Below are 20,574 nucleotides of genomic sequence, written 5' to 3'. Positions count from 1 at the left end.
TCTCGTGTTTTGCTCTTGTGAGAGTGTAGATAAAATAAAATAGGAGAAATAGAATAAAATGAAACAGAGCTACATTTTTTACAAGGTCAATGCAGTGTAAAGTTTTTAGGTGATCTTCATCTCAAATTTACTGTTTTTCTTTTTCAGGACCCCACTGTTATTTTTAATCTGTCTACAGCACTATATGATTTTATCTGAGGCTCTTCTGTCTAATATGTTATATATTTCATGTTAACGATGCTTAACTTTTTGTGGTGATAGTAAAGAGAATAATAGTTTCATAAATTGTGTATCTGGTAAGGTAAGGAGGGGGGGTGGATTCCCCCTTCCTTTTTTTCTTCTCCTCCTCACAATTTTTTGTTTAAAAATAACTTATTTTTTATTCATTGTCTACTGGTTATGAGTTTTAGATGGCTGGAAAGAGGAAAGGTAAAGACAGTATGGATAGCACTACAAAGAGGTCATACGACACATGGACGTCTGACAAAGACTGTAAAATGTTTGATTTTCTCATTGAGTAAGTCAATTTGGGTAAAAAATTACCCAATGGAGTTTGGAAATACGAAGTTTTCAACAATTGTGTCAGTATGTTCAATTTGGACGCAACGAACTGAAAAAATAGTAGAACAGTTGAAAAATCGAGTGAAGACTTGGAAAAGAATGTATATGGTTGTGATACATGCCTAAACATTAGCGGCTTTGGGTGGGATCCAGCAACCCAGAAAGTCATTGGGAGTAAGACAGTGTGACAAGACTACATAAAGGTTTATAAATGTAACATAGAATGTTATGTTTCTTGCTTTATTAATCATGTTTTTTAGTATTTTAAATGATAATTTTTCATGTAGCCGCATAGAGAAGTCGACAAGTATAGGCGGGAAGGTTGTCCGCTCTATGAAAAATTGTCTATTGTGGTTGGAAACACTATGGCCTCGGGGAAAGCGAGTAACACAAGCATGGAGTTAGATGATAACCTTTTGAATTTTGTAGAAGGGACAATGATTGATGACATTGATGAAGAAGATGCAATCAGTGAGATCCCAGCACCCAACATTACAGAGTCTCCAAGTGATGCTCCACCGAAAAGCAAAACACCAAGCAATGATGGGGATAAAACTTCTTCTACTCGACGTAGAAAGAGATCCGAACCATTAGTTGAAAATGCTAACAGGATCGTTGAGGCTATTAACAATATGTCATCAACCCTTACGCAAATCTTTACTCTCCCCGTAGAACCTCCATTGTTCGAAGCACTCGAGACATTACCTAACTTGCCCAGAGAAGTCAAGTATTTTGCCATGGAGTTGCTCGGCACCAAAGCTAAGAAGGATATGTTTATGAAGATGAAACAGGAACATCAGTATGACTGGTTGATGACTAAATTTAATGCAATGTAATAGACTTATACAGATGTTGACAGTTTTAACCTATATTTACGAGACACCTTTGATTTTGTATGAATGACGTTGATTATTGAGTATTTCTGGTCCACAGTGAATGAGTATTATTGAATGTGTTTAAACTATGTTTTCATTATTGAATGTCTACTATTGCAGGTACCCATGGATAATCTACTAGATAGGGAGAAAATATGTATCTGTATTGTAGCTTATATAGTTGTACTTGTCCTTGTCCATTCATAATGAAATGAACGTAATAGGCAAGTACAACGTTCTTATCATTTGGGTGGTCCACGATATCTAAAGAAAACATTAGAATCGCCTATTAAATTTTAAAAAATATATAGGATGAATCAAACTATGTTTCTTAAGTTGGCTGAAATCTTGAAAAGTAGAGGACTTTTATTTGATACAAGGACAATATCTGTGGAAGAATAACTTGCATATTTTTGTTGGTCAACAACAATCTTACAATGTAACCTCAGCGATGTTTGAAAGATCAAATTGGACAATTAGTAAGTATTTTAACAAGGTGTTAAATGTTATTATCAGACTACAATAAAGCGACCTTCAAGACGTACTCGTTCAAAGATCTTGAATAATGATATCTATTATCCATATTTTAAGGTAAATATAAAGTCGTTTGATAATTAATTTTCAGTTACTATAAAAAATATATATTTGTATTAATGATTTCTTTATTAGGGTTGTATTGGTGTTATCGGTGGTACTCATATTAAAGCACATATCCTAATAGATGAACAAGCAAGATTCTAGAACAGGAAGGGTTTTCTCTCACAAAACGTAATGGCAGCATATACATTTGACACGCAATTCACATATATACTTGCTGGATGGGAGAGATCAGCAGCCGATTCACGTGTATTAAAGTCAACATTAACCAGACGAGATAAACTTTATGTTCCTGAAGGTAAATATTTCTCTCTATATAGTCTATTTAAATATATATTTTTATTAGATTATAGTAGATATATATTTTACTGTAGACAAATATTATTTGGTAGATGTTGGATATGCAAATTTTCCTGGGTTCTTGGCTCCCTATCGAGGTACTCATTATCACTTGCAAGAATTTGGGAATAATACTCCTACGGACGAAAGAAAATTATTTAACCGAAGACACTCATCTTTACGGAACACTATCGAGTGTACATTTGGGGTTTTAAAAGCTCGTTTCAAGATATTAAAAGATGTTCCTCCTTTTGATTTTGATGTCCAAGTAAAAATTGTGATTACTTGTTGTGTATTGCATAATTACATACGCATAGAAGATTACATGGATTTATTTGAAGATGAAGAAGATGATTCAAGTGATTATTCTGGTGGAGAACATTGTGAAGATAACAATGAAAGTGATAATGAAGACAGTGATAGTAATGATGATGTTGAGGATGATGTGGACACTCAAAGAAGTACTAAGAGGGAGTCCGCAGTACAATCTGCAAGAACATCATATTATCAAGATGTTTTAGCAATTCAGATGTGACAAAATTATTGAATATTATATTTTAATACCACTAAATATTTTTTTGTGTTGTACTTTTGTATGAACATATATATTTTTTATATTAAAAAGGTGATTGAGTTATATTTGTATTATTGTTATTTTTATTATTATGATATTTGTGTAGTACGCTATGTAGTACGATATTTGTATAATTATTTCATATTTAGATATTGAAAAATTAAAATTTGATTACAATTTCAATAATATAAAAGTAAGCATTTGTTTAATTATTATATTTAATATATTTTATTTATTAAGTAATATTAATTTAATATATTTTATTTATTAATTAATATTAATTTAATTTTTTAATAGTCAGATATATCAAAATATTTTATTTAATAAATAATCTATATTCACTTTACACCACACTTTCCATTGTGCACACTAACACAAACAAGTATTTTACACTGCACTTTCCATTGCACACACTAACACAAACAAGTATATTACATTCTCTCTCACTTTCCCCAGGGAAAGTACTTTTCATTGTATCTGATTTCCCTCTGCACTTACATTGTGCACTAACCCCCCTATAGGAAAAATATAGTGAATATTTTTTTAAGTGCAGCCTTATTAAACAATGGTGTGTTGTATTTCAAAAATGAACTTTTAGGGACCATTTGAGCCCTCGTAGTAAAATAAAATAAAAATATATTCTTTGAAAAAAAATTTCATTAGAATATTTTTTTATTGGAAATTTTTCATTTTAACTAGTTTTCTTGTGTTTATGTTGCCATTGAAAATAACTAAAAAATAGCTATGTCTTTTTATTTACACTAGAAATAATATTTTTATAAATAATAAAATATTATTGTTAAAAGCAAAAGATAAGTGATTAAGAACCTCCTTAGTGCTACTTGATTTATTTTTCCTATAATTTCTTATTAAACTAATAGAAACTCATTTTTTTATCCTTTTTAACATTTTTTAAAGGTTAGATGAATAAAGTAGAATCAAGAGGAAAATTTTGATGTCCCCAAAAATGGGATAAATATAAAAAAAAATCTTCCAGCATTTTTTCCAATTCTTTCCACCCTTATGTACTGTATTTTTAAATACAATAAGGATTTTAAATACGGAAATATAAGAATTTGATCACCAAAGTTAGAACCTTGTCGACAACTATTGTTGATATTGATCAATGAAATAAATTGAAGGAACCTAACCATTAATTGACCAATGGTCAAAATCAAAACTCTCAACAGTTAAAGCATAAAGATTGTAAAGAAAAAAAGTCTAAAAGTCAATGTCAAATTTGTTGTTAAGTTTTGAATCAATTATTAAGATCAGAGCCCAACTAACAATGAGATGAAGTGGATTGTATGAAGTACTAACAAAATCAAATTAGAGAAGAATAACACCTAAATGTCACATAAGCAAATGAGGTTGCACATGATTGACATATGTTGTTACAAGAAAATGTCACTCGAGCAAAGGAGGGTGACACATTTAATAATACATGACATTGTAGGAAGAGTCTACCCAAAGAATAAAGGTGACACTATTTAAAAGTGTCCTCCACCATGGGGAAAATGAACTTGTTGCAGGATTTATCCTAAAGTTTAGTGTGGTGAAACTTAGTTGGAAAAGAGAAAATCAACTGTGCTTCCGACACTTTGAATTTCAAATTAAAAACTTGAAAAACTATTGGATTTATACTATACGGGATCAAACCCTGTCGTCAAATACAAAATAGAGGTTAACTGTAAAATTGAAACTTGTCAACCAAGGGAATTCCAGTACTTCCCTTAGATTGAGCAAGACTCTAATCAAGTTCGTGCATAGAGGTTGAATAAAAGAGGACTTTTTAGATAACAAAACATTATATCATTTGAATTCTTGTAATTTTCCTTTAATGATGTTCTTAGAGTCACGTCTTTTTGTAGATCATATCCGGTTGTACTTCGAATTATTAAAACCTTTAAAAATATAAAATAAAGTTTATTATGTATTAATCTTATAGTGTGTAAATAAAATTTTAAATAACATTTATTTAAATTTTGATTAAATGTTGTGAAAATAAAGAAGGTGAATGGGCCCTGCCAAGGCTCGCCATGCATCGATCATCTGTTTAGGTGTAGATAAGGACACAATTAGTGCCATCCACAAATGCAGACGTTTGCAAACGTTTCTATTATTTGCGAGAGAGGAAATAGTGGATATTTCTCCATGTACTCGATGTATTCATCAGTCCGTTAGTGATTGTGTTGATTTTCAGAACTCCATGAATTTAGCTCATGGAGAAAAAGATAAAGAGACTCATTGGGAGAAAACCAGAGGAATGAGGTTATGGACTTGATTTCCTAACCCTTCCCCTGAAGCTCTATTTATAGATTAATGAAGCTTCATAAGGTTTAGGGTTTTGATTCTGGAACTTTAACCTAATTACATTAATATCATATCTATGATATTACTCTTTATTTACCATCCTGCCATCATTGTATAGGCTCGTGGGCCTTCTCCTTGATATATGGGCCTTGAGCCCATCTTCTACATCTCTTGGATGTGTGGGTCTTCCTTGGTCTTATGGGTTTTGGCCCATCTTCTAACACACTTGGATATGTGGGCCTTCCTTGGTCATGTGTGTTTGGGCCCTATCTTCAAACACACCCCCTCAAACTAGGGGTGAGAACAACATGAACTCCCAGCTTGCTGCAAATGGTGTATAATTTTTTTTATAATGTGGCACATCTTCTAACACTCCCCCACGTTGGTGCTCTCGTTCATGAGGCCCAGCTAGCATAAGAAAAGTAAGAGTAAAATCACTTCAAGTTGTATGATATTGTTTTTTAATCCAGTCAAATAACTCATGCTGGTTATTCGACACACTCCTATCTAGGGGTGCCATCGAACCTGCCTATGTTCGAGCCAAACTTGATTTAAATATTTCGAACTCGAGATCGAGCCCAATAATTTTAATCGAGTTCGAGCCGAGCTCGAGCTTCAACATTCATTTAAAACTTTTCAAAAATTACATATCTCTTGTTCGAATTCCAACATACATTTAAAACTTTTCAAAAAATACATGTCAAATAAATTGTATATAAAATTATGCATACATTTTACATAAAATTGGGCATGACCTCTGCATAAAATTGAGTATGACCTATACTTAAAATTGGGCATAAGGGTGACATTGAATCCAACTGAGTCTGAACCTTCCTATGTTCAAGCCGAGTTTGACTTAAATATTTCGAATTCAAACTCAAGCCGACCTAGCCTCAAGCCTAAAATTGTAATCAAGTTCGAGGTTAACCTACATTTAATACTCTACATAAAATATATGTCAAATAAATTATCTATAAAATTATGCATACATTTAAAAAAAATAGTGATAGGGGAGGTTCGGGATTGAATCTCGATAATGGATTAGAACCCACCAATATTAATTTTTTTTACCCCAAAAGTTGTTTAGCTTATTTTGTAAATTTTGAATTTGGCCATAAATTTACTATGGCCTCCTTAGTACCCCTGGTTGAAAATTTATATTTTGTAGTTTTTCCTAGGATACATATTTCCAAAAAAACCTTTAAATAAAATCCTATTATTATTAGAGACTTACTAGAAAATTAAAATAAATATTTTAAAATTTTCTTAGGAAAGTTAAATGAACCTCTTATTGCCTCTTCTAGGGAAATAAATAAAAAATAATAATCAATTTAATATATTACTATACTTATCGATAAATTTTTATTCAAATAAAATGTCAAACACAAAATTGCTATGAAAATTGCCTCATGCTAAAAGTATTATAGCATCAACTGTTAAATACTTATTCAATTTTTTTATACGATTTTCTTTACTTGTTTATGATCTCGCACGTGTGACTTTCACACGTGCGAAAATTGTCTTTGCGCAGGGGGTTTCGCTTGTTTATGATCTCGCACGTGCGAAATCGTCTTCGTGCACGGGGCGGGGGGAATTATTTCTCCCAACTTAGGTCTCTCTGGAACTTTAGTTTTCAACCGAGACGATGCAAAGCGAAGGGGGTCTAGCGGCGCCAACGAGGACCTATCAACGGCAATGGAGGCGGCGGTGATGGAAACAAAGGCGAAGAAATCGGAGGGAAGGGGATCTAGCGGCCGACGAGGGGGAAAAATTCTTCCTCCCCTCGACAGTGACGAGGTGACGAGGGGAGGAAGAATTTTTCTCCCCTCGCTTTCGCTTCTGCTCCGCTCGGCGCTCTGGCTCTTGGTCCCGACTCCCCCAAATCCCTGAATCTCGCGCCGCTCGTTAAATTAACAAGTTGGTTCGCGAGCTTTCGAGTCAAACCTTGATTCGGTCGAGCTTGGCTCATTAATTTAAACGAGCCGATCCCGGATCTCAAACTCGGCTTGAGATCCAGGTATACCGAATCGAATTGAGCCGGAACCTAGCCGAGCTCGAGCCGCTCGTGAGCCGGTTCGGTTTGAAGCCACCCCTACTCCTATCTTCTGTAGGTAGTGCCACTCCTATTAATGTAGGTAGTGGGTCTATACGCTATTCGAACCTCCATCACCGTGTCCCTCCACAGGACAACGACTTTCAAGTGGTAGAAGTAATAAATTTCAATTTATGAGGGTAGTGGGTCCATAGATACTAAGGTCATCTCTTCTTCAATAATAATGTCTTATTCAAAAAGACATAATAGCAACAGTTGTAATGGGCTTGGGCCCATATAACACAAACCAAAATAATCTTTGTAAAATTGACCCATAAAATAATCTAATGCAAGTATTTGTACCAAATAATATGCTGACCAAGGAATAATTTGTCAATATTTCAAAATAATAAACCAACCATAGAAAAAATACTGAGCCGCGTTGAAATATATAAACTTGGACACGTATACCAAGGCAAGAAATTAGTGGGCTATGTCTGAGTTGACTCGAACTGGGTTGACTTGGTCCGAGTTGGTTGACAAAGGCTCTTTTTCTCTTCCGTAGTTTGGCTTTGTTCTCGGCTTGCCAAGAAATAAACGGAAAAACGCTTTGTCTCAAACGAGGATGCCGCACCCTCGGCCATGGAACTCGACGACGACGACACCTTGTTAAGGCCAGAATGAGGAAGGGCCAGTCATGGCGATCGATCGCACCTAACTGGCCACCAGTCTTATCCCCCTTGCCGCCTCAGCGAGCCGCATGAGTATGTCCTCTGTCGATGTCCGAACAGACTCCGATAACTTGTATCTGAACATAGTGGTAATATACAACAAGAGATTAGAGACAACATCGTGGAGATCCATTATCTTAAATAGATTTTCGGAGGACCACCTTCTAATACTGATAGCTTCAGCAAAATTAAAGACTTGTATTGCCTTGCTCTTCACTGCATTCATGAAGCATGTATCTTCGGCTTCAAGATCAGGTGGGGCAAGGTCTTCGAATATCCTTTCGTAGAGATTCATCTCATTGGCCAAGGGAATTTGAAATAGATCTGGGTTGCACGAATCAACTTTCGGATCTTACTCAGTGGAAACACTTGATAATCCGATCTGGGAAAGCCGACATTGGAGAAGAATTCCATCTCTCCAACGGGTAATGTTGGGCAGCAAGAGAAAACGAGTAACAAAATTAAACAACAATGTTCCAACTAGTATGAAAAAAAAAAAAAAAACAAAGCATCAATATGAGACAAGAAAATAAAGGATTTGGAATTGTGAAAACCATACTATGAGTCCTGAAAATCAAATGCTCTGTTGGATTTAGTTCATAGAGAAAAATAGAAAAGGACTCATTGAGAGAAAACTAGAGGAATGAGATTATGTACTTGATTTCCTAACCCTTTCCTTTGAGCTCTATTTATAGATTAATGAAACTATTGTATTACAATAATACCCTTGAACTTAGGGTTTAAGGTTTTAACCATAGAACTTTAACCTAATTACATCAACGTCATCTCTATAAAATGACTCCTTATTTACCATCCTACCATTATTGTATAGGCCTATAGGCATTTTCCTTGATATATGGGTCTTGAACCATCTTTCACATCTATTGGATGTGTGGGTCTTCCTTGGTCTTATAGGTTTGAGCCCATTTTTTAACATACTTGGATATGTGAGTTTTCCTTGGTCGTGTGGGCTTGGGCCCTATCTTCCAACAGATTGTCTGTTTCATTAATTAATTTTTTTTTATTTTAGATTTGAGTGTTACTGGTATCATAAAATTGCCTGATGCAGTTGGCGAGTTGAAAAATATCTGCTATCTTGCTCTCTCATGAACCCATATTAGAAGCTTACACAAAGAAACACAAAGAATGGGTGTCCCTTGTGCTCCTCGAGACACTTTATTGCTACTGAAAAAGAAGCCTAGTTCGCCCGACTGATGGACAAATGGAGCCTGCTAAGGTTGGACTAGAGGTGGACACAGTGTGATGATAGTTTTCTGAGACTTGGCTTCCAAGAGAAAGTTCTGGAAGTTCTTGGACCTCATCAATGGCTGGCGTATTTTTGGAATCTTTAATTACGAAGCAAGAAAACTTCTTCCAACTTGGTTAAGTTCGCTACTTCACCTGAAGAGTATTTACCTATATAATTGTAGGAGATGTGTGTCTTCTCATCTTTGTTGCATCTATCCTGCCTCAAAAAGCTTGTGGTAAATGCACTACATGAAGTAAAACGATTAGTAGGACATAATCTTTGTCACGATGGTATGTCTATGGTGCTGTTCCCATCCCTTGAGACATTAATACTTAAAGACATGCCTAATTTGGAGAAACGGACTGAGACAGTAAAAGGTGAATTCCCTTGCTTACTTGAGTTTCAAATTACAGATTGTCCAATTCTAATGGAGTTGCCTTACCTCCCTCGTACTCTGAAGAAGCTACAAATACGCAACTGCAAGATGCTAACATTTCTCTAAACTTTCCATGTCCCCAGATTGTCATTACTATAGACGATTCCTCTAGATCGACTGAAGTCCCTAATCATTTTGCACAGGAAGTGGCTCATACTTTCCTGAGTGGAGTTCCATGAATTAGTCAATTGAGAACTGTTATCCTGGTTTTCTTGTAAGCGCTTCCATTGTTCAGCATGATTAAGATAGCTTATCGTGCATTGGTAAGTAAGCATGTTAACCCCATACTTAAGTGATGGATTTCGTTGACTTCACTGAAGTGCTGAATTTTTAATCGTCTGGCAACCTTTTCTTTCTTTCCAAGGGAAGCGAAGTGATGCAGACAAAAGCATGGGCAACAGAGCCTTTTCTTCCTCGACTATTAATTCTCACGTTTGAGCGGTTCAATAGATTCCGAACACTTTCGACCGACCTCTACATGTGCCCATATTAATTGAACCTTTTTCATATCAAGTAGTCTAATGATCTAAGTCTTGACCCCCTGATTAAGTCCTCTCTTTGATTTAAAAGAAAAAAGAGCTGAAAATTGCTTAGTTCAAGGCGTTTTGAATCGGCTGTTGAGAGTTCAATGAGTGGAACTCTGTATTCTAGTGGGAAACTAAATAGCCCGTACCAAAAACAACTGCGTTTGTAAACAAGGAGGAGAAATACAGAGATTAAATGGGTAGGTGTTCCCTGTCGGTGGAACAAAACAAGGTTGAAGACGAAATACACTCACCCAGATCTTATAAATTGAGTTTCTCTTTCAGAGCTTTATGGGTTTCTTTTCCTTACCGTGTTTCGATGAAGAGGGTTCTGCGAATTTTACTCCTCTTTTTCCTTCTATGCTTTGCAGAAGTCGTGGCAGTGAGTGAAGTGAGTCCTCTAAAACAAGAAGCAATTTCTCTGAAAGAAAGATCCTTTTGTGCAACTATTTTACGTAGACCTCACTTTGATCCTTTTCGCAGGCTCGTCTGGAGATGGAGATCGAACCAACTTCGGCTTTTGTGACCGCGAAGGTTTGGCTTGAAACAAGGGTTGGAGTAGAAAACGTTTCAGTAATATCCTTTCATTTATTCTGTAAAACTAACTCGAATCTGCTTCTTTCTCATTTCCATAAAATGGCAGCATAGGCGTAGGCACAGGCATTCTGGGTTCTCTCAGGCAGGTATGATTGTGGACTCGACTTTTCTCCTTCCATCTGAGCTCATAAAATCCGATTGGGCTTTGTAGGATTGGAAAAAGGACAAGTTAAAGTTACAATATTGATAGATGCTAATGATAATTGCATTGCAGAGTGCGTAGGTGCATGCTCGTACAGATGCTCCAAGACACAGTATCACAAGCCATGCATGTTCTTCTGTCAAAAGTGTTGTTTCAAGTGCAGATGTGTTCCTCCAGGCACATATGGTCGGAAGGAGGTCTGCCCCTGCTACAACAACTGGAAAACTAAGGAGGGTGGCCCTAAATGCCCTTAAGGAAGAAGCATTTTCTGTACCTTCTTTTGTTTTGTTTTTCTAATGCGATTTCATAACTCTTCTCCTTCGGTCCACGAAGTGGAGATAAAACCTTTCTCAAAATGTTCTCGCAAAGCAAAGTAAGCTTGCCATTAGGATTCAAAATGCCGCAAAATGTACGTCGACTGTACTCTTGATAAGTTTCGAAAGGTTCTCTATAAAGTAAATTGGCGATTTTGCTTTGAATCAGTTATAAAATGTAAAAACTTTAATATTAGACAATAAAAGTGGGAAGCCCGCTATCTCTCCCCGTTTTATCTTGCACAACGAGCTCTCTTCCATGGCAAGGAAAATCATAGAGCTACCCTCAGTCTTCTCGAATAAGAGAGGATCTCCCTCTCCTCTGCCCCCATTAAGTTCTTCCAAGATAGAGGTTTCAGCGTACGAGCTCCACGAGACTGGACTTTCCCTCTCCTTTTACTTTTTCTACGTCAAGGGAGGATCCGAAGTCGGTTAGAATGAAGCGGTAGGGCGAGGGGAGGGCCGATAGCCCTTCTGCCCCACCTTTTTTTTAAATGTTGGCAGGGGAGGAGTTCCATGAGTGCTTGTTGAGAAGGGAGGCGGTGAGCTCTCTCCCTTGTTATGCATTGTGCAAAGAATTCCCTTGGCACACGAATGATGTAACAACCTAGTCGGCTTAGTAGTTTCACAGGTTGAGCTGACCAATCTAGCATGGTCAACAGAATTTGACACATTTTCATGTTTCATATTTTCTTTACTTAATAGGAAATTGGATCTAATTGAACCTAGTTCAGCCGATCAATCTAGCTTATGGGCCATATTAAAAAATTATCCTTCTCAAAAGCTGGAGGAGAAACAAGATAAATTGAATAAAATAAATATTTATGTTTTTTTCTGTTGTGAATTAGTTATGTTGAAGAATTAGTATGAAAAAGTCTCACATGACTCTCACAACAAGAAGTCTTACAAAGCCAGAATGTTTATAGGGAGTCTTACAAAGTTTTACAAGAGGAGGTCTCACATAAGAGTCTGAGTTAAATATGTTTTAGCTATGTTAGTCATCTATTTGTATTCAATTGTTCAATTGTTCTAAGACTTATCTTTTAGTGTTTAACTTTGGGTGTAACTAGGATAAATGTAGTTTAATTGTAATTGGATTCACTTGTTTCCTCTATTATAAATAAAGGTTCATGTAATCAAATTACGACAAGTTAGTGAAGTTTTTCTCTTTTCTAGAAATTCAACATGGTATCACAGTAGGTTCTATGACTTGACTTGGTAACGCACAAAGATAATGTGATCCTTTTCTATTCTATCATCTTTAGTAGTTTAGGTTTGTATTTTATTTTTTTCCTCTCTTTTAAGTTTCAATACCCATTATTTTTTTGGTGTTCATAACTCAATATTGAGCTTTTCATATTGTAAATTATATATTTGGGAAAATATCTTCGAGTCTACTTTCCAATGCAAAAATAATTTTTTTCAATCAGAGTTTTCCACAAAGAGAAATCGATATTTGGAAGCAACAAAGGTCAGACTGCAAGAAAGGTTCGAGTAGTAGCAGAAAGCTATAAATTTTGAGTTATTTTATGCCATCAAGAATAAGACTTTATATGGAGAATTATGTATCAAAAGAAATATTTGTAAGTCTATTTTCTTACCTATTCAACTAATTCTTAATCTGATTTTTTTAGAGGGAGATATTGATTTTGGAAGAGTCAATGGTCATGTTAACCAAAGAAGAAAGAGTACTCAGTTCGGCCAGATTACAAAGTCTGAAATTTATTAGATTATTTTTCTGAAAATAAGTATATTTTATGAAGAAAAGTTATACTTGTATGAATGGTATTAAAATTTAGTTTCATAAGGAGAAAATTCCATGTCAATCTAATCTCTCTTTAAGTAGATATTCGTATTCCAACGGTCAAGATACAAAATGAAGATAATCAAGAGGTCATAAAAGATTTAAGAACGAATTTTTTTGTGTCAAATTAGGTATCAAATTAAATATCTTCGAGTCTAGTTCTTTAGTAACAAACTTTTTGTGATTCTAAGTTATACTTTGGGAGATATTAATATAAGAAGTACCAAAGGTAAGTTCTACAAAAAATTCTTTTTTTTTCCTATTTTCTCTCTTATTATCTCTCGAGGCATTGACGTGAATTAAGTTTCCTTTTCTCCTAAAATCCCATGTTTAGCCAAATTTGTCTTCTAATCAGAGAGTTTTGGTCTAACTTCAATATTATCTTTTTTTTGAAGTATCTTTGATCCGAGAAATCTCTTATCTTTGGAAAGTCTAATTTAGGAAAGTGTTGTTAATTCATAAATGTCTATCATTAGAAAGTTTATGTTTTGATTTTGTCAAATCTGGCAAGTATTCCATATAAGAATTCATTGAGTATTTGATTAGAAACTTTCCTCATAAGGACTGATCAATTTGGAAACAGAAACTAGTAAGTTAAGTTATGCAATTATCAGAGTTTTTATAATCAATATTATTTTCAAGTTTTGTGTTTTTGTTACTTGGTTATATATCTTTTGCATCGTCAACTCCAAAAAATTTTGTCCACCCTCATGAAATTATCTTGGGGTCATAATTGATCAAATTTGTTAAGTTATTTTTCTAGTCTCCTTATTATTATAGAGGTCTTTATTTTTTCTTTGTTACATTCCCCATATACCCCTTATTATCGAAACTTTTCTCCTACCATCCTTTTTTGACTCTCGCATACCCCTTTGGGCCAACTTCTTGTTCGTTGCTTCGATTGGTTTCTCTTTTTATATACATATGGTTGTTTTAAGTCCATTGAGACATTTTTATGAGTACCTTTAATGAGTGACAAACATTATTCTTTTTAGTGATTATTATCACTACTTTTGTTTGAAATCCTATGAGGTTGGTTTCGACCTTTTTTATATATACATCACCCATCTTATTTTTTGAGAGTGTGTCCAATTGTGTTTTTATCCTTATGACACCTTGATAGAGGAGATAATAAATACAATTTTATTTTTATTCAAATTGGTATTACATCGATACTTTCCAATTTGAGGGGAGAAGTAGAAGTACAAAAAAAAGGTATTTTATTCCACATATTGTGGTAATTTTTGTGTGACCAAAATATTCAAGAAAGGGAGAGCACATAATATTAAGAATTTTGTATTTATAAAAAAAAAAATTAGCAAAAGAAGATTGAAGACCAATAATTTTTTTCATTGCAAGCTAAAGTTATAAACTCCAACTTGAGGGGGAGTGTTGAAGAACATGTATGAAATATTCTGACATGAGTCTCATAACAAGAAGTCTTACAGAGCCAGAATTCTTATGATGGAGTCTTACAAGAGTCTCACAAGAAGAGCTCTCACATTTATGTTCAATTGTTCTAAGACTTATATCAACATATATAATGACTTAACTAGGATAACAATAGTTTAATTGTAAATGAATCCTACTTATTTCTTCTATTATAAATAAAAACTCGTATACACAAATTACAACAAGTTAGTGAAATTTTTCTCTTTTCCAAAAATTCAACAAGTCGAAACCAACAACTTTCCTAGTAAACCAACTTAATTAATAAAAGACTCATTCCGAAACAAAAGAGTTTGTGTACATTTTTTTGTGGATCATTGGAGATAAGTTGTCTAGCACCACTGTTAGGGGCCTCTTTGACATGAAGATCCTGAAGATCGACAATCAAAGCAGTAACATCTACTTGATTATCCTTTTGTCCATCAATAAGTTCTGCAAGGGCAAGTAGTTTTTGGTGATTTGATTCATTTTGAAATAGAACTAACAGTTGACGACCTTCTCCTCTGTTACCATTTCTTCCTCTACGACCTCTCTTACCAGAACTCTACCATTTCTTCCTCTACGACCTCTCTTACCAGAACTCCTCCCTTGTGATGAATAATTTTGAGTGACACTGCTGTTATTATTCCTATTACGGGGATATCTTGTAACCAAAGCTGAAGCAGCAAGGTCAGTAACCAAAATACAGAAGAGAACACGTCTAGAGAGTGACACTGCTGTTATTCCACACTCAAATAGACACATGATGGGTGCTGACCCCTATAGAGATCTCTTTACTACATCTTTTCTTCTTCTACATTAAGCGGGATGAACAAGAATCTTTCATACATCCATAAACAAGTCATTCCAAGCCATTCATTTTATCGGTTAACAATACCAGTGATTTCACTTGTTTTCCCTTAATGAATTAGGCAAAGATATAGATAAGAAGTATCTTATACCCATTTACTCAATTACCTGGTTAAACTAAGAGTATTCCCAAAACCATTTCTGATATGAGTTTTGCAGAGAAGATAAACTTCTAACATTCTTAAACAAGAGATCATCATCATCATCATGCAATCCAGCACATGAAAATCTCGTTAAAAAATGAGGGAGAAAAGCAAATTTATGTGCAGCAGAAATGATCTACTTCCATGGAAGAACGAGAAAATGAGGCTTTTCAGTATGAATTAATCAGCCTTTATATGGGCCGTTGAAATGTTCTGGGTTCTGATGCAGATTTTCCCCATTTACAGAGGTTCCTTACTCCTTGATTCCTCAAACTGATTTAACAAATAGCTATCAATATAAGCATAAATCACAGAAAGGTTATGTATGACTTCGATAATATAACATGATTTTGAAAGGTACAGATACCCAAGACATCAAAATGTCTGCCTTATCACCCAATTCTGTTTGTCCTTTTAGATGATTTTGAATTGGATAAAAACACCTCAAACTAGCCTACTAATCTTTTCCTGTATAGATAGAATCAGTTTAGGATGTAGGCACGAGTTTTGCAACCTAAGCCACAAGTTTGTTCTTAGCTCATGCTGATTGTGATGGTATTCCCATCTACAGAAGTAATAACCTGCTCGAAGCCACTAATAAGGTTAACCCAAATTATGAATCTCAAGTTGGATCATGCATGAGTGACCAGTGAGGACGTGTGGACCAGACTTCACTACCCTAACTTTGTATTTTGTTCCCAAGGACTCAACAAACATCAACTTGCCCTTGGCCAAACTCAGATTGACATCAATTTCCCACCACCTCAGATTGACATCCTAATCAATCAAGTTCTGTTGTGATTGTAAGGAGAGAGAGAGGTTGGCTGCCCTGCCCTACATTGGCCAAACTCTCTCCTCAAAGATTTGCTTCTTTATGTGTGGCCAAAGGAAGCATGTGGAAATGCAGAGTCCCCTTTTCTTCATTTCTCAGCTTCAAAAGCTTCTGTGAGTCGGTGACTGCAAAACATTGAATGTCAAGGGTGACAAAAACATCACATGAAGGGGATGCCCGGCTGGACTGAAGCCAGGGAGTGGGACCTTACTCTGCCCCATCCAACAGACCTTCACACTTGCAACGACAAGAAAGCAACCTAAAAAGTAAGTTATTGAAAGTGAGACTTGACCTAAAAATTTCAGAACTGTGTTTGTTACATCTCCCTCATTTTCATCCTCATCTTCTGATTGCTTTCAGTTTTTGGGTTTCAGTCGTTTCAACTTCTACAAAAGTTTAACAAGGGTATCGCGCAAACATCAAATCCTAGCAACCCTTTTTTGTTCAACTAGTGATGGGATATGAATCCCAATCAAAATTCAGTTTCGTAGGAGTGTTAAGAAACGGGGCGTATAATAGTTTTTACCTCTTTTGCGCTTGAATGACTTGATCCCAGGTTGAAAATGAGGTCCCTTTTCTGTTGACGGAGAATAACTCAAGTGGGGAAATTCACCTGAAAACAGTAATTTTGATTTGTTTTACTATAGAAATCCCTTCAACAGAGAGAGAGAGAGAGAGAGAGAGGAATGATACCCAGAAGCTGCAGTTAGATGAAAACAAATTAAACTCGGACGTCTGCATGCGTGTCGGCTGTACAGAATGTGAGAGCTCAAGTCATATCAGACACTCAGCGCCACCATCTACGTGAGATTCTCCTGCATCCACATCCACAATGATCTCTCTCTGTACCTCTCTCTCTGTAGCGAGTGAAAGCAATGGGAAGTAACTTAATGCAAATCCAATGTCTCAGGTGCGACATAGACACATTACAGATTGTCTTCCCCTTAATGCACGAGTTGATTGTTTCCGTCTCCATTAGAGAAGCTCTGGTTATTAGGGCTCTTAAACACGGCAAAACCGATGCAAAAATCAAAGGCGGTCGAGCTCTCTGCAGTTGTGTTACTTTCAAGTTAATGGCAAGTACGAAGACATCCTTGAGAAAAAGAGAAACGAGAAAAAAGGGGGATCAGAAAGGAAAAGAGACACAAAAGAGGAATCTAAAGGGGAAAAGCCAATCTCTCCATGATTGATTTGTGTGAAAAGAAGTACTGGGGCAATGCTTATGCTGTCTACCACTCTTACCTGCTGCTTTGGGTGACCAATCTAACATGTCCTTCTTCATAAATATCCAATGAAATATTTGCAAAAGTGAGAAATGTAATCTAATCGTGTTGTGGACATGACATGAATTAGAATGATTAGATCCATCTCCAATCATTTAGGTAGGACTGGTTGTTGGTGGGTGGGCATGAGTGTGGAGATCTTAATTCAGTTCTTCCACAATAAGATTATGTTCAGTAATTAAGTAATGCTAATTGGGTTCAAAGGTATTAAGGGGTATTCGTTGTTGGATGGTGCAATGCAGACAAATGTATGGAAATGAGATGGATTGATCTGATTCGAGGACCCTTTTCCACAATTTTGCTCGCATCCTGATCAATGGAATATTCCAATACCTGGCGACGATGAGCCGCTAAGTAACTCGTTAATTTCTTAAATTACTTACCTCCAATTCACATCCGATCATGTCAGATCATGTCAGATCAGGTCTCTTTGTTTCTTGCGAAAAATTATTTGGAGTTTTCTATGGTGAGCCTGTCTCGTTACAGCTGCTGCTCTTGAATTGACTTATCACCATACAAAGATAAATTCAATAAACTACAGATCTAACAATACACTGAAAACTTAATTTCTCGTTATCTCAAACTTTTGAATGGTCATTTTACTTTATATGGGATCACTAGGTAACCAAGATTCAGTCCTCAAATCAATGCATGTTGTCTCATGTAATCACACTCCATGTTGCTTTTTAGTACTAATTAAGAAAATAATCCAAACTTCATATATCGTAAAGCTTTGAGAGTAGGTTTGAAATGTAATTCGTAAGAGGATTAACAAACTACAGAAGTGGGTTCACTTATTGTAAGCTTCTTTTTCGTCAAATGCTTTAGAGGAGTCTCCTTGTCAGGATCTGCTCAAATCAATCACCTTTACAAGTCCATTATCATGTAAGATTCCATAATCACTCTATCATATTGTCTGCTTTTTTAACAGGTAAAGAAATATGGTGAAATAACATTTTGTCCTTCATCTCCATCGCCGGAGACTGAGTTCCCGGCCATCCGCCGGCGATTGCTGCCGACAGTGCATGTGGCCGATCTTTCTTGGTAACCTTGATGATCCGTACTCATGTCAGGGAATGTGTGGTGAGAAGCAGAAGCCTCGTTTTTCCCCATCTACTGCCAAGAAGGATAATAATTCTTAATAGAGATGACAAAAATCGTATCGTTCTGAACAACGTCATACACCTGTTCTTCTTTAGACTCTTCTGCGAACTGCAATTTTCAGTTTTCTTTTACATTCCTTGGAGAATGAACTTGAGCAGGAATTTGAGCTCATTCCCAGAAAGGAGAGACTGAAAGAAAGATGCCCATGAAGAATTTTTTTGTTCCTTTTTTTATCGGGTTCCGTGGATCAACTCAGAATTTTCTTCCAAACGTGGGTCCTTGATGTCTGCAAACAACTGTGCTCTGAAATTCTTCCCCAAGTGCACAAACATATCCAATAATTATTGAAGGGCAAATGACAGAATGTGAGAAAGCGCTCGGTTAAGCCTCTATATATATCATGCAAGGCCGTGGTCCCCCAATCCCATCTTCTTTGATTCAGGAATTTCCACAGTTGAACTTCATGAAATGTCATGACTCAGAGACCAGTTCTCTCTGTAACTTAAACTGGGACAGGCGAAGAGACGGGGAAAGGCCGGGAAGTGTAAAATTTTACCACCTACTCTTGGAAGAGTAAGCCGCAGCTGTATGTTTTGGCAGAGAATTCGTGGGAATTCCACTGAAGGGAAATAATTTTGAATTATTTTTGTATCTGTAGACAGATGCTGAAGGATTTGTGGAACCCACTATCAAGTGCGTGGTTGCAGGCACTCCAAGATCTCTAAGCCAGACAAATAGCTCCTGTCTCAGATTCTCGTCCATCTTTTGAAATGCTTTTTGCTCTTTATCAATCTCATAAGATTATGAGATACGGTGGTTGAAAGAACAAAAAATTATTGAGTTTCATTTTTTTTTTCCTGCAATTCCAAGATGATGAAATTCATTCAACCAACAACTTGAGTATTCCCTGAAAGATTTATTATGTGGTGGAAAGGATTCAAAAGAATGGCTAGATTTTATTTTGATGAACATCTCCATGAAATCATCTCAGTTCTTTTCATTGACAGTAAATTTTGATGGGCAATGTTGATAGTTGTCTAACCTGTCCTAGTCTTTGATTAATCTCATTCATAGAAAAAAACCCAAATGAGGTTACAAATTCTTCCTTTTCCTAAACCTTTGATTAATCACATTCTTAGAAAAAAACCCAAATGAGGTTACAAATTCTTCATTTTCCTAAGCCTTTTAAAACCAGCAAAAATGAGTCAAATCTCTGCTGGCTCTTATTGTTGCTGTTCCCATCAGCTGTCATTCTTGCTGCCATTATTAGTATCATCATGTTCACAATCATAGGTGGGGGTAGCCGTGCATCTGTTTTCTCAGTTACTACCGAATTTTCCTTTTTCTAATTTTTTTGTTTTTTATATATATCTGTATTTTATAGTAAAAATATTGCGAGCACGTGATGAACTCAAACTTGTACAGAGAAGACTCAACGGAAAATGGTTCAGATTTGTCAAGAAAGGAAAAAGAAACTACCATTCGTGAAGACTGATGCATTATTCAAATTATTCAGTTCATTTCCGTGGAGAGAGGGAGAAAGACAGAGAAAGACAGGGAGAGAGGGAACATGTGATTATTTATTTATTTAGAAGAAGAATTAACATTTAAAATATTGCTCACCACCCATTTAATTCTGGTGTGCATGCATCATCCTATACATGTACGTACGTATCGGTTGTGTACATGCACGTAGATAAGCAGTAGATTATATACATTTTTTTGAAAAGAAAAGACGTACTTCTACGCGTGACGTTGTTGCACTCAGCGCATAAATATGGGCAGGAGAATTGCAGCGGTGGAGTTAAGTCTTCCCGAGGAGAAAA

The 20,574-nt window shown here is 35.8% G+C and overlaps 1 protein-coding gene across 1 annotated transcript; it reads left to right on the top strand.

Moving 5' to 3' along the window:
* The first annotated feature begins 2,207 nt into the window (after positions 1-2,207).
* Positions 2,208-2,907, top strand: LOC137955126 (uncharacterized). The gene is made up of 2 exons (XM_068801997.1): positions 2,208-2,331; positions 2,426-2,907. The coding sequence occupies exons 1-2, from the start codon at positions 2,208-2,210 to the stop codon at positions 2,905-2,907; spliced, it is 606 nt and encodes a 201-aa protein (XP_068658098.1).
* Positions 2,908-20,574: the final 17,667 nt, after the last annotated feature.

This window comes from Aristolochia californica, unplaced genomic scaffold (assembly GCF_029961685.1).
Source record: "Aristolochia californica isolate CCGP_79_NKW_82.1479 unplaced genomic scaffold, dmAriCali1.0.hap1 SCAF_2, whole genome shotgun sequence".
Taxonomy (NCBI): domain Eukaryota; kingdom Viridiplantae; phylum Streptophyta; class Magnoliopsida; order Piperales; family Aristolochiaceae; genus Aristolochia; species Aristolochia californica.
Note: the sequence above shows the minus strand (reverse complement) of the source record. Positions and strands in the feature narration are given on the sequence as shown.

Coding starts and splice junctions, on each gene's coding strand:
- LOC137955126 (XM_068801997.1), top strand. CDS start 2,208: ATGGCAGCATATACATTTGACACGCAATTCACATATATACTTGCTGGA. Junction 2,332..2,425: donor TAAACTTTATGTTCCTGAAG/GTAAATATTTCT, acceptor ATTATTTGGTAG/ATGTTGGATATGCAAATTTT.